This window comes from Triticum urartu, chromosome 3A (genome assembly GCF_056163025.1).
Source record: "Triticum urartu cultivar PI428250 chromosome 3A, HENAU_Tu73, whole genome shotgun sequence".
In the NCBI taxonomy this organism is placed as follows: Eukaryota; Viridiplantae; Streptophyta; class Magnoliopsida; order Poales; family Poaceae; genus Triticum; species Triticum urartu.
This window is the reverse complement of record NC_141875.1, coordinates 57,791,318-57,805,426: the sequence shown is the minus strand read 5'-3', so window position 1 is coordinate 57,805,426 and position 14,109 is coordinate 57,791,318. Positions and strand designations below refer to the sequence as shown.

At 45.2% G+C, this 14,109-nt stretch overlaps 3 protein-coding genes across 3 annotated transcripts; 1 reads left to right on the top strand and 2 right to left on the bottom strand.

The window, feature by feature from the left end:
• Positions 1 to 2,291: 2,291 nt before the first annotated feature.
• Positions 2,292 to 2,914, top strand: LOC147978518 (uncharacterized). The gene is made up of 2 exons (XM_087516621.1): positions 2,292 to 2,473; positions 2,564 to 2,914. The coding sequence occupies exons 1-2, from the start codon at positions 2,365 to 2,367 to the stop codon at positions 2,737 to 2,739; spliced, it is 285 nt and encodes a 94-aa protein (XP_087372747.1). The 5' UTR covers positions 2,292 to 2,364; the 3' UTR covers positions 2,740 to 2,914.
• A 4,683-nt stretch (positions 2,915 to 7,597) lies between these two features.
• LOC125547957 (uncharacterized) lies at positions 7,598 to 8,675 on the bottom strand. Its single transcript, XM_048711680.2, has one exon. The coding sequence runs from the start codon at positions 8,593 to 8,595 to the stop codon at positions 7,837 to 7,839; it is 759 nt and encodes a 252-aa protein (XP_048567637.2). The 5' UTR covers positions 8,596 to 8,675; the 3' UTR covers positions 7,598 to 7,836.
• A 2,974-nt stretch (positions 8,676 to 11,649) lies between these two features.
• On the bottom strand, positions 11,650 to 12,328 carry LOC125537797 (subtilisin-chymotrypsin inhibitor-2A-like). Its single transcript, XM_048701108.2, has 2 exons — positions 12,133 to 12,328; positions 11,650 to 12,069 (listed from the first exon to the last, which is right to left on the bottom strand). Exon 2 carries the CDS (start codon positions 12,052 to 12,054, stop codon positions 11,839 to 11,841), a length of 216 nt encoding a protein of 71 aa, XP_048557065.1. The 5' UTR covers positions 12,055 to 12,069; positions 12,133 to 12,328; the 3' UTR covers positions 11,650 to 11,838.
• Positions 12,329 to 14,109: the final 1,781 nt, after the last annotated feature.

The window sequence follows — 14,109 nt, the reverse complement described above, 5'->3', positions numbered from 1 at the left end:
GCCCGATGATATACATTATGATTTCATGGAGGTGCAGATACAAAGATACGAGTACGGGAAGCCTCTCGTCAAAGATGAAAGATCTCTATCAACGATGATGCGAAGATTGCATGATTGGTACTTGAAAATCTGCAGAGAGTCTGGGGGGAGGAGTACTTTGTATGTGAGAGTTAAAAAGGAGCATGACCTCGTTGGAATTGAACTGTTGCCTGTTCCATTGAGGAGTTCTTTCAGTTTTTCAATCAATTGGCCCTCGATAAAGCAACGGTCACCTGCTACTGTCTGTAAGTAGTACTACTTCTGTCATTAAGTCTCTATATAGCTCAGCTCTTTCATTGCATGTATTTATAATTATCCTCACTATATTATGCAGATTGAAGATCGTCGAATTGAAGAAAAGACAAATCGGTGATATTGGGTTCATTAACACAAATCTCATAGATGCAACTCAGGTTAAATTTCATGCCGCAGATACCGAGGCCAATTTGCTACGATCGTTGGTAATAAATGAAAACAAAGATATAACACTCTTTCCTTACAAGTTCAAGTGAATGTTACTGTCTTGTGCATATTCGGTTTCCCTTATATATTAGTCAAGGTTATAGTAATGTAATTGATGAGTTATGCATGCGTGTGCAGTTTCCACTATATTCTCCTAGAGATTAAGCTTGAGCAGGGACTAGTAACCGTCTTAGACTCGAGACGAAAAGATCCCCAGGACTATGCGGACATGACTCAAATGCTCGAGAAGTAAGTTAAATCGATCATTATCCACCATATCATCAACTTTATTTACTTCCTGATATATCAAGTAATTGTTTTCTTTGTCTGGCAGGGTTTGGAGAAAATTCACCAAAAAAGCTCCGGGACTGCCGAAGAAGCTGCAATTTAGACACCCGAAAGTAAGTACTATAGTAGCATGTTCCGCGCATTTCCTAGTGATTCAAGCGCCAGTTTCATCAATATCATTTTGCATTCTTGCTTATCAGTTTGATTGACCTCTATTTCTTGTAAAGTGGTTGTGGCAGGAACAAGGGAATGATTTCTGTAGATACTACGTTTGCGAGTCCATCCGCCACACGACCTGTGAGCGGGGCTACTCTGACGAACAATATGAAGTGCGTAAATAACAACATTCATAATTTTATTTTATTACCATCATTTGTGTTGAGTTTCATTCATTCATATATATATGTATTGACCCCCTTTTTCAAATTAGATGTTTCGGAAGCGGGATGAACTCCTAGCACCAGCTCGCATGCGAGCAATTCAAGAGGAATTGGCGGCATTCTTTCTTGACCACGTGATCGCTGAAGACGGAGAATACTATGTGGACCATGCGTCCGTATGTTAGGAGATTATATTTGTAAGAGATAATTATTGTATATATGTAGCCGGTAGTGTCGGATAGATATACGAGAACTTGTTGTTCGACCAATCTCTCGGAGAAGGAGAGGTGGTCGATATCACTTCTCTCTGTATGCATATATGTTCATGACGATCTTCTGTTTCCTTCGTTTGCTTACTAGCTAGTTAGCGTGTCTAGTCCTCTCTATACGTATCTATAGTACGTAGCGTCGACCAAGCATGGACATAAGAGAGGACACTTCTCTTTATTAATTATAGCTAGCTAACACAATATATGAAACACCTAAATTAACCCCCCACCTTTCAAAAAAAAACAAAAACCACAGCCACAGAAATGCTGACGCGTGAATGCCTATTGGTCCCGGTTGGTGGACCGGGACCAAAGGCCCTCCTGCCTGGGCTCCGCGCACAGGCCACGTGGAGGCCCATCTGTCCCGGTTCTGGACTGAACCGGGACTAAAGGGACTGGGCATTAGTACCGACCCTTTAGTCCCGGTTCAGAAACCGGGACAAAAGGCCCTTACGAACCGAGACAATAGGCCCGTTTTCTACTAGTGTGACCTTGTCAGGGGGAATTAAAAATAGATAGCGTACGCCCGATCCAAGTGGCAGCTGCACGGTGAGGTGGGAACCACTGGAATCTAGCCATAAATTCAGTTGCCACCTGTACAACAATGTCCGAAGCCCGAGCAAGCTAGCGCAGATCTTGAGACCGGGCTGCACGTGCATGCATGCATGCCTGCTTTGCTTGATTCCGCGGCGTCAGTAACCTCGGCCAGCTCAAAACAACTTGGAGAAACCTCGGCCATGCTAATTAACGAAGCATCGTCAACCTCTAGAAGTCTAGATCAAGCAACTCAAACTAGGTCAGCCTTCCTCCCTATAAATGGGAGCAGGTGCTGAACGTCCTCCAAACCACCGGGAGCTAAACGTGTAGATCCTACTGTACTCCTATCTTGTAGGAATCTATCAGCGAGATTCAGGTACCGCCACCTAATGGAGGTCCTTGCCCGTCGGCCGGCGCCGTCCATTCTGCTCGCCGCCGCCCTCGTCTTCGTCCTCCTCGTCTCCTCGCCGTATCCTCTGGAGGCCCGCGCCATACATGGTACGTTGGTTTATGCATCGATAACGGCACTACGTAAGACTACGTTGGTTAGGTGCTAATTTGTTTTGCTTTGCGTTTTGTATTGCTTAGGAACGCGCGAGCCGCCGGCGGCGCGTCTTGATGGCCTCGCAGCTCGTCGGAGTCAGCTGCAGATCACCGGCGGCAGGAAGCTCTTACTGGTCCCACTGCCGCCGCCTCCGGCTCCGAAACCTGGGCCTCCCATAGGCCCTCAGCCGAGCAACCTCTCGCCGCCGCCACTGACATGATCCGCGGGATCGTGCAGTATCGTGTGAAACAAATTTGAATTATCTGGAATAAAAACCGTCGATCTTTTATTATTTGCCAACAGAACACCCGGAACTCATGTAGAACGTACACATCCATGTGTTGCGCCGAACTGGGAATTATTGAACTTGCTAGACTGTCTGAATTATGTGTAAATCTGGCCTTCAGTTTGCATGTTATTGGTGAGACTTGATTAAGAGTTGTCAAAACTTGCTCAAAAATCTCACGAAACTCAATGAAAGTCGCTCAAAAATTAATGAGAGTTGATCATTTTGAAATTGCTTCCTAGCTTGCTCCATTCATGTGGGAGATGCATTTGTGTGGGCGAGTGAAACTACAAATATGAGATTTAGCTTCTAAGAAGCCAGAGCTAAGTCACACACGCACCCTACATGTTTCTTTCTTATGGTTTGTCTCTCAGATGTTCGATATGTGGCTAATATATGCGCGAGTTAGACTACAATTGGATCTGTAATTAGATGGTTAGGTGTTCGAGGCAAGGCTTTTGGTATGGATGTTGGCTGTTTTACTAGCATGCTTGCCATGCTCTGTTAGACTCAGCCAACCGGATTGAGTTCCACCATTCTGCTACCATTTTAGTTACTCCCTCCTTCCATCTATATAGGGCCTAATGCGTTTTTTGAGGCTAACTTTGACCAAATGTTAGAGCAATAATATATGACATGCAACTTACACAAAGCACATCATCAAATTCGTATGTGAAAGCAGCTTTCAATGATATAATTTTCACATTATGCATGTCATGTAGTATTAATTTTATCAATAGTCAAAGGCGGTCTTGAAAAATGTATTAGGCCCTATATAAATGGAATGAGGGAGTACTTATCCAGTTGTGGATCGATGCGAGGGTCGGACACACTAACAAAAGCAACGCATCAATTTTAGGCACACAGTAAATATGCTCAATGCATCAACTTATGGTGAACTTTCACAATAGCTTCAAACAGTAAGTATATAAACAACAAAATAATATGCACAAAAGAAAAGAAAAACACATTTTATCATGGAAAACCTCACCATTAGCAAAACCATATCCAACTTGGTCAACTCCAGCTTTCACTATTACCAAAACCTCAAGGTGTGGACTAAAAAGAACAGACCACCCGGTCAACTCCAACTTTCACTATTAGCAAAACAGATACAATAGTCAACAACTTGTCACCGCCACCACCAATTCTTAACATGAACTTACAAAAGGTGGCTAAAACTTGTCACTCGCCTTCTGTTTTACCGTTCGGCCTTGCCGGGTCTGTTCGGCCGCAGCCCGCGCCAACCCTCAAAACACGTTTTCCGCGGCCCTTATACTCACTTTAAAAGTCCGCGCGATAAGGGGTCAGTTAGAGATGCTCTTAGCTTCTGTCAGTTAATCGGCTAGTAGAGAAGGCCCGAATCGTCCAGTAGAGATATCCCTCATCTTGGCTGGGAACAAGGGTTTTATTGTGGTTCATTCTTGTGTTGTTTGATAGATAGACATCAAAATCTATAAAACTGACCCTTCTCTGAAACTTCAACACAAAATGACCCCAATCTATTTTTTTCATAAACTGGCCCCTTTCTGCATGACGCCCGGGGCTGGGGCGTCATGCTATCCTGGGCTAGGGCGCCATGATAGTGACATGTAGCACGGCGCCCCGGGCTAGGGCGTCATGCCAAATAGCATGGCGCCCTAGCCCGGGGCGTCATGGTATCTAGTATGGCGCCCTAGCTCCGGGCATCATGCAAAAGGGCCAGTTTCGGAAATAATTTTAGATTGGGGTCATTTTGTGTTGAAGTTTCAGAAAAGAGCCATTTTTGTCCATTCTCACATCATATAGGCAGAGAGGTATGAAGCAAGTCAATTTGCTCCTCTGCCATGGTCGTGTAACACAAGCGACAAAATATTGCTCATGGCTACCCAATCCTAATATTGCAGAGAGGCGATCGGCCCTCCCCGTCCTCGATGGGAACTGCGGCCGTGCCGACCCATGGGCCGGCTCCTCCCTTCCCCTCGATGTTCTTGCATAGCCTTTGACGGTTGGGGCTGATTGGGGACGGGGGAGGTGAAGCGGGAAGATCACATGATGATGCGGGTGGTCGCGGCGGAGCGGACCGACCCAAGTTTCTGTGCCCGGCGGTGGTGGAAGGTGTCGACCTTCATCGCAAAGGAGACGGCGTTGGCGTTGGCTACCACGACAAGTGAAGAAAGAAATAGAAAGGGAGCTGCTGCAGGAGTGGGATGCACCTACGCGGCGTTGGTGGCTGTGACGACGACAGCCAAGTCCACAGAGATGTGTGAGAATCGGGTTCCTCCTACCTCGCCTCCTTCCCTTCACGCACGGAGGACGACGACATCCGGAGGGCCAGTCTTCGCATCCGTGCTGCAAGTCGCATCGCCGGGTAGGCTGTGCAGGTGAGGCGTCGCTTGTCACATGGAGGTGCAGTGGTAGCCTTGCATAGGGCCCATGCCGGGGTGGAGCACGGCATACGGCGGCGGCGAGGATTCCTTTGCGCCAGTGCAGTGGCCTTGGGATGAAGGAGCCATGCTAGGGTGGCGCCGAGCTCTCATGGTGCATGGTGGCGAGATCACCTTCGCGTCGGGGCTGCGGCCTTGGGCGGAAGGTTGGCGCCACAAGGCGTCCGATCGCTGGTTGGACAATATAGGTTGTTGTAGTGGCAATGGCGGCAGCAGTCTAGCGCCCGATGAATCTAGCATCTGGCTGAGACGTGGCTTCGTCGGCTAGATTCGAGCCGTGGCATGGCCAGCCTCCTGACAGCCATGGTGATGGTCTATGGTGGGCATTCGTCCCACCCATCTGCTAGAGCCACTTTGGTCTAGCATGGAGAACTGGCATACGTGACTGTCGGAACATCCATCGTCAAGACGATGTTCGGAATACACTTCATGTCCGAGGTGAAAACCCTTGTTCTGGTCTTTGCTGGTCGGGCACAACGACGGTATACTTACGTCGTTATTTTGTTGAAGACGTTTCCATGATGACAGCGGCGTCAAGGCGTTTTTTTTTGTGAAACCGGTGTCAAGGCGTTTATCTCTTATTGAAGGCGTTGCTGCGGCGGAAGTGAAAAGATATTGGCAGAGATGTTGTTGTGGGAACCTGGTATTATAGGTGTTTAGATCATTAAATCTGGTTTGACCCATGGAAGAAGATTTAGGCCCCAATGCACCGGTATAGGAAAGTCTTGAGGGTTTTTTTTCTGTGGCGTTTGTGTAAACACATTAAATAGGATCGAATGCTCTTTGCCGAAACTTCACTGTTAGATGTGCTTAGAATTTTTTGCAAGGTGTTAGATTCAAGATGTTGGTTGTTCATTGGTAGTGAGATCACACACTTTGTTCACTGGGTTGCTTATAAATGTCTACATGTGTGTTCAGTGTGATCCAATGCCACTATTGATCATTATATATAGAGAAAAGTATACTTTTCGTCTCTCAACTCTTGGCAGAGTCTAGATTTGGTCCCTCAACTCCGAAACCGGACAACTTGCACCCTGAACTACTAAAACCGGACAAGGTTCGTCCCTGGACACGGTTTTGACCGGTTTTGGTGCTGACTTTTGCCGGTTTTGACCGTGTTTTGACTCAAATTCGCGTACTTTCTTCAAATCCGTTTATTTTATTCAGGTCTGCATACCATTTTCAAGTGCTTTTTTTTTCAATTCTGCGTACTTTCTGTAAAAGTTCATGAATTTGAAAAAGTACACGGATTTGAAAGCAGTACACGAACATGAAAAAAGTACGCGGATTTAAGAAAAATACGCGAACTAGAAAAAGTATGCGGATTTGGAAAATTATGTGAACTTGAAAAGGTACGTGGATTTGAAAATAGTGCGGATTTCAAAAAGGTATGTAAATTTGAAATTTTACGCAAACGTGAAAAGTACATAGATTTGGAAAAGGTACATGAATTCAAGAGATTCACATATTTGAAAGATATACACGTATTTAAGTTAGCACCGGTCAAAACCGGGGTGAGACAGCACCAAAACCGCTCAAAATCGAGACCAGGGATGAATCTTGTCCGGTTTCAGTAGCTGGGGGTGCGAGTTGTCCGGTTTCAAAGATGAGGGACCAAATCTAGACTTGGACAAAAGTTAAGGGACGAAAAGTATACTTTTCTCTTATATATATGGCGAGCAATTTGTGCATTCTCAATGTCCAGTGTTACCAAGTAATTAACCCACTCTTATATCATGTTTCCCTAGTCCCTACTGATGTGAACTAGAAACTTTGACAATTGGTAATTCAAAGTGCTCTGTACAAATCCTTTACAACTTGAAATATAAAAATGATTTCTGGCATGCAACTTGTGAGATTGATTATTTGGATGCAACTAATATTCATATTGATGTAGATGCTTCTCATCATATTTGCATCACAAAAAAAAGCCACAAGTTCAACCCTCATCAAGCCTTACTTGGATGCAATTTATAACAATTTTGCTTCTGATTGTGTGTTGCTGCTGCTGCAACTTGTCCATGCCAATTGTAATTTGATTATGTGGATTTTGCTTTATGGAGATGTTTATGACTGTTTGTTGCAATTTATCCATGGTAGTTGTGGTTTGATTATGTAGATTTTGCTTTATGCAGCTGCTCATGATTCTGTGATGCAACTTGTTTTATGTGATTAAGAATTTTAAATTTTGGAGTGACTATGTTTGTCTCATTTCTTAGTCAAGCTTGGGCTTGCTTTCTGAATTCTTGCCAGATGGCAGCCAAACACGATGTAGATATCATTTCAATTGATAAACTCTAGTGCCACCCAAACATGATTTTTGGATTTCAAATTGAGATTCAACTAAATGAAATCCCATCATAGATTTCATTTCATTTCATTCCCATCAAATCCATTTATCGTTTCCCATCAAATCCATTAGTATATAGAAGGTGACACCAATAGTATTTAAACATACAATAAACATAAAAATACTAGCATATTTATCGTTTCCTATACATACCCATATTATATTAAACATCTTATAAAAAGTTACAGAGGGAGTATTTCATTAGCAAACTAAAATATGTTGTATGCATATGCACTTCTCAAATTAACAAACCAATCAACCATGTACTACACCACCATTTCCAGAGCCACCACCTACACTTCCACCAGCTGACCCAACTCCGGTACCTCCCCCGCTTCCGTTACCGCCGTTTGCACTGCCATACCCTCCCCCACCACCCACAACATTGCCGGCACGACCAACACCGCTACCACCGCCTTCGCCTCCCCCACTTCCACGTACACCAGCACCGCCGCCGCCCCCACCCCCGGCGCTTACAGTAGCCCCATGATGGCCTATGTGAAATCCGATGCCACCTCGCCCGCCACCACCTGCATGCACACCGCCGGTGCTAGCTGCCCCGCCTCCACCTCCACCTATCCCTACATCCACGCCACCATGGCCTATGTGAACTCCAATGCCACCTCCACCGCTACCACCTGCATGCACCCCGCCGGTGCTAGCCGCTCCACCTCCACCCCCGCCTATCCCTACATTCACGCCACCATGCCCTATATTGATGCCAATGCCCGCACCTGCTCCACCACCTACGCTTGGGCCACCACCATGGTTAGTAGCAGCTCCACCTCCAAGTCCGCCACCTATAGTGATGGAGGTGCCGTGCCCACCATGGCTGATACTCACACCAAAACCTCGGCCGCCACCCTTGCCTCTCCCACCTCCGATGGAGAAAGACTTGCTGTCATTGAGGGAGTTCTTGTCCGCGTACAGGAGCCTTGCACCAGTAAGCGGGGGGAGTGAGAAGAACACTAGTAGAATTGAGATGGCAAGGAAGCAAGAAAAAGAAGTGGCCATGGGGAAATGCGGGGAAGGGTGGTGCAATTGCTGTATGTGGTAGTGTACACCGATCGATGGTATAAGTGGGTAGCTGGTAGTTGCCTTTATATATAATCAGGTTATGATAAATATATCCTGTGGCTCGATCAATGCTGTGCTGAGTAACCGGCCTCAAGCAAAGGTGGTTTGCCGTGAGCTGTGTGACACATGCACATGCATGGCCAAGAAAATGCTGTTCGGCGTGCACGGAACAATTTCATTTGCTGTCATGTTCGAAAGTGTTGCTCTCTTTTTGAAAAAACTAACGCAACCATTCACACGTACTTTGATCGACATGTACATGCAAAGTTGAGTTCCACATGGCCTTTCAAGCTCTTTCTATTCTTTTGAGAACCCTTTCAAGCTCATTTTCTCTGGCTGCAGACTTGCTTTCCTTGCAGGTGTGACAGACAGCTGGCGAATATGTTCTGCTCGATGGCATGTGCTAAACAAAGGGCATCTCATAAAATGCCCACAAACGTCTAGACTGACAGCGTCCGGACATTTTTTTGCCATCCGACGCGATGCCGCATACTTTGGTGGATGGGTCCATGAGTCGGTATTCTCGCAAACCGGCCATAAACTGGAGGAGGTTTGTGGAAGTTTGGACCTCCGCCACGTAGGACTCACAATCCCGGCCCACTTTTGTTCCACTCTGTTTTTCCCCCTTGCTTTGTATCCGCACTTTTCTAGCCCAACGCCGCCATTCTTAGTCTAATTTTAACCGTAACTACCTTTTGGAAGAAATTATAGACATCTATAGAACAGTAAAAAATCACCGTATATATAATTTGGTTGCAAAAATCCACCCATTTCTCTCTCCACTTTCTCTACTTTTTCAAGGACCATGAGTCAGAAAACTCAATGGTGACCTTTCTATATTCTGTACCCATGTGATAACCGGTGTATATGTCTTTGGATGTACTTCCTCCGTTCCAAAAAGCTTGTCTTAAATTTGTCTATATACGGATGTATCTTGACACGTTTTAGTGTTAGATACACCCGTATCTAGATAAATCTAAATTGTTTTTGGGGCGGAGGTAATACAAATTGCAATCTACACTACCAAGATATTTTCTCGGTAAGATTGTAAAGGTAGCTGCAGTGGAAATTGGCACTGACTTGATGTTATTTTCCAATTTTGCACATATGCTTGGAGTCTGCGGTTTCCTCATGGGGTGTGTTACAGGCCTAAGGCGGTGCCATGATGATCTAAAACAAGCTTTGTGCCGTGAAAACTCAAGTCCATAGTGGATGTGCAAGAATTATCTAAGGCCATTGATTCCATCAAGATTTGTTTTCTAGAAATCTTGTAAAATAGCCTAAACCGCATCCATAATTTCCCTTTCAAGCCCCTCATGTTTTTCTCAATATACTTCAAACACATCTCACTCGTATTCCTCCTATTAAAAGCACTTCAAGAATGGCAAATATGTTCAAGCTTGCGGTTGCAAACACATATAATTTATATCCACCATTGGATGCAGATTGAACGTCCATGATAGATCGGGGACGTCCACATGTGTGTGGAAAACTGTGTCGGGCAGGTAGGTGAGTGATTTCTTATGGGCCGAGACCATGCTTGACTGTAGATTGGGCCAAAAACAATTGCATGCACATGTGATTGTTAATTCTCGTCACCACGCCATCTTAATGGGAAAAATCCTATTTGACGCTTATTGCACCCAACTATCGACAAAACACAATAGACACTAGAGTCATGGGTCGACTCAATTCGGGGGATCTCACCGATAGTGTAGCTAGGGAAGGATAGGGTGGTTCATGGACGGCACTGAGGTTTCCCTATAGCCTTCATATTATAGCAAAAAGGTGATTCTTTATAAATAAGTAAAAAATTCAAATGGAATGTTCTAGTGCTGGACCAACCTGGCCCAATAGTCTGGCGATGCCACTGGGTCTAATTTTATTTTTCTCTCACCATGCGCACTTGGTATTGATTTATCAATTTTTTCTTTTGGTTTTTTTTTCTGTTTACTTTATAGTATTCCATTTTTTATGTTTATTCATTTTCATTTTTTTACTTTCCCAACTTTTTTCATGTTTCCCCATTTTAAGAAAAAAATCATTTATAAACAGACAAAGGAATTTTAAATATTCATGTTTTTTAAATTACATGAACCTTTTAAAGACATAATATTTTAAATGGCACAAATATTTTTAATACATGATTTTTTTCAAATGGCACGAATATTTTTAAAATTAAAGCATAGTTTTCAAAAAAGTCAGCACTTTTTAAAATAGATGAATATTTTTAAAATACGTGAACATGTCTTAAATTATATTAACATTTATTAAATACAGGAATAACTTTAAATTACAGAGACATTTTGAAAATGCATAAAAAATGAAGTACATTTGAAAATTTTATTAAATACATAAACATGCCTCAATAACATTTGTGAAAGAATTTTTTTTAACAAAATGTTCTGAAAAACTAAAATCTAATAGTATTGGCCGTGCCTTTGGTGGCCCGGTAATCAGCGTATGTGCGCTACCCCGCCTATTTATTTGATGCCCTATTTTTAATGGTGTGTGGGAGTTCTTGCAATCTCTCATTGACTAAGTTTGTTTTTGTTTTTGTAGGAGTCTTATTGACTAGTATTAGTATTTGGTTTTTTTAGACTCAGTATTAGTATTTTTTGGTCCTGGTAATTGACGAACTTGTTCCATCATTTGAGTATTTTGATATCGAAATTGTTTCAACAGAGAAATGAAATAGAGATCAAGATATCAAAGCTGCAAGCCTGTGATCAACTTTAATTATTATTCAGGAATATAATACACACACACACACACACACACACACACACACGAGCGCGCGCACATAAAACGAACATGTTCGATCATTTGAGAATGTTTTTGTAGTCAATTAGTCTTGGTAATTAGTATATTTTTTTGTCAATTAGTATATTTTTCTTGTCTTGGTAATTGATGAACATGTTCGATCATTTGAGATTCTTCTTATTGAAATGGTTTCAGCAGAGAAATGAAATAAAGATCAAGATAGCAAAGTTGCAAGCCAGCGATCAACTTTAATTATTTCCCATAAAAAAGTTTAATAATTATTTTAGTTCTTATAGAGCGACCGACATAGCTAGGAGTAGTATGCATACATGGTCACTACTCACTAGCTATGGTTTATTCAGGAACATAACACATACAGACACACACACACATAAAACGGTGGGGCATCAACAAAAGCTAGCCAATGCGGGGGATCTCCGCAACGGTGTCGACGAAGATGCGGACACGGTCGGGCCTGAAGTCCTCGGTCACGGCGGTGCCGACCGGGAAGACCTCGATGATCTTCACGTCCGGCCTGTCCTTCATGATGATCTTCTTGGCCTCCTCGATGGACTTCCCAACCAGCTCCGGCCACGACGCCTTCTTGCCGCAGGTGTCGTCCGAGGAGCTCATTCTCGTACTGAGGACCTATAGATTGTAGAGATCAAAATAGCCCTCACAAAATTTGAGACATGCATGGTGAGTACTTACCTGTTGAACTGAACCACGTACGTCTCGACTGATGGACGACGATGCTCCTGATCGAATTCCTGATAGAGAGCTTTGTGTTGTACTACTTGATTTCGCTTGGAGGCCTCGCTCGGGTGCTGTATTTATGGATGAAGATATGCAGCGAGATTGGTACACCGTCGCCACACGATATCTTCACAGATGCGGTCAGGTCAAACAAGCAACCTCTAGCTTAATTAGTTAGGCTGTATTATTTGACTATAGTGCTGAATTCCACGTGATGGATAACGAGATGGTACTGCTGAAATAGTGGAGGATAAGATTGATACATGTATGAGAGTTGAAAAAAACGCAGGCGGTGCAACATACGTCTCAAAGTCACACTTGACTTGCAATCGATGTACAGAACGACGATCTGACTGATAGCTAAGCAACAGATCGATGACGAGGACATGACTAGCTTATTCACTCTCAGAATAATAATCAATATGAAAAAAAGAGATAATGTATGTAGACCCGGGCGGAACCCTAGCCGCCGGGCGAGCTCCCTCCTTCCCAGATCTCCCTCCCCTCGCCGCCGCCAGCAGGTGCTGCCGGCAGCGCACTCCGGTTCTCCCTCTCACGGTGCTCCGGCGTTGCGGGGCGTCCACCGTGGAAGCGCGTGGTCGCCGTGGCGAGCTTGCGCTGGGGATGCACGGCGTGGGTGTAAGGAGCGCGTGCAGTGTGCAGATGCAGACGTGGGGATCTGGCTCTCATGGCGTCGTGGCGGCTGGCAGATCGGATCTCGGGGCGGCGGCCTCGATCGGTGGCGCGTGGTGCGGCCTACCTGGCGAGCGGCACCCGCGGGTGCAGATGGGGGGCCTTCCACGGCTGCGTGGGCGACGTGGAGGCGGTGGCGCTACAGCGGCTCCTCGAGGGCCAACCGGAGTTCCATGGAAGGCGTCGTCTCCGACTCGATCTACTCCGATGCGGGCTATGGTAGCGACTACGGTCAACGCCAATACTATCTGGAAGGATCTGGCGGGTGGGCATGGATCTGGGGGAAACTCCAGGCCGGCATGGTGGCCGCACCAAAGTCGACGTCCTCGGCGTTGATTCCCTTCCTGGAGGCTTCGGTGTGGATCCTACGCCCCCTCCCCCCCCCCCCCCCACCTCTGCCATGAGCACAAGCGAAAGCCTCTGTTCCTCTGTTTGGGCGACGATGACACTTTGGTGTCGTGTTCCTTTCTGAAGGCGTCGGCCAGGGACTGCTCGAGGTGGTGGAGTTGCTGGTAGTTCGGAGTCGACGCGAGATGGCATGTAGGTGGAGCGGTGTGCCATCAACCGTATTGTCGACGGTGGGTCTCGGCAGCATGCGCAGTGGAGACTCGGTGTCTGATGCGCGGAGATGGACTCGCCCGGGAGGAGGAAGCTGTCTGGCGTCATGGTGGCGTTGATGGCGGAGAGGCCTGGCAAGGTCGGTGCATCAGTTCTGCTCTGAGGATGGATCGATGGAAAATGAAGGTGACGGCCCTTGCAGCGTGCGGTGGTCACTGGGAGTGTGTCGGACCGATGTGGGACCCAATACAGGTAGTGGCTTGGATGGGACACCCGGATTTAGATGTTAGGCTTTAGTGCGATGTCTGTTTGGTATTAGGCCCGGACATTCAGCACACCTTCATCAAGAGGATAAAAATAGCAATAGCGTTGTCAAGATGGTGGCTTCCGACTTATTGATGTATCATTTTGTATGGGCTTTATGAATAATTAATAATATGGCTGCATGCATCATCCAGATGCTGAAGCCGGGGGTATATTCTCTTTTTCTAAAAAATATAGACTTCGCTTAAGGTGTAGTCTAAGAATTTGACGGGCCGACTAGTAGTCTCCTTTCAACTTCAACGAAAAGAACTATATCATCTCCTTCATCTAAGGATCAAATAACTATTGGAATCTTACGCAAATTCATGATTAATTTCATTCAATAATTCATGACGAAAACGGTAGGTAGCATGCAAA

Excerpts from the sequence above, each read along its gene's own strand:
- LOC147978518 (XM_087516621.1), top strand. The coding sequence starts at position 2,365 with ATGGAGGTCCTTGCCCGTCGGCCGGCGCCGTCCATTCTGCTCGCCGCC. Across the intron at positions 2,474-2,563 it reads GGAGGCCCGCGCCATACATG|GAACGCGCGAGCCGCCGGCG; the intron begins GTACGTTGGTTT and ends TGTATTGCTTAG.
- LOC125547957 (XM_048711680.2), bottom strand. The coding sequence starts at position 8,595 with ATGGCCACTTCTTTTTCTTGCTTCCTTGCCATCTCAATTCTACTAGTG.
- LOC125537797 (XM_048701108.2), bottom strand. The coding sequence starts at position 12,054 with ATGAGCTCCTCGGACGACACCTGCGGCAAGAAGGCGTCGTGGCCGGAG.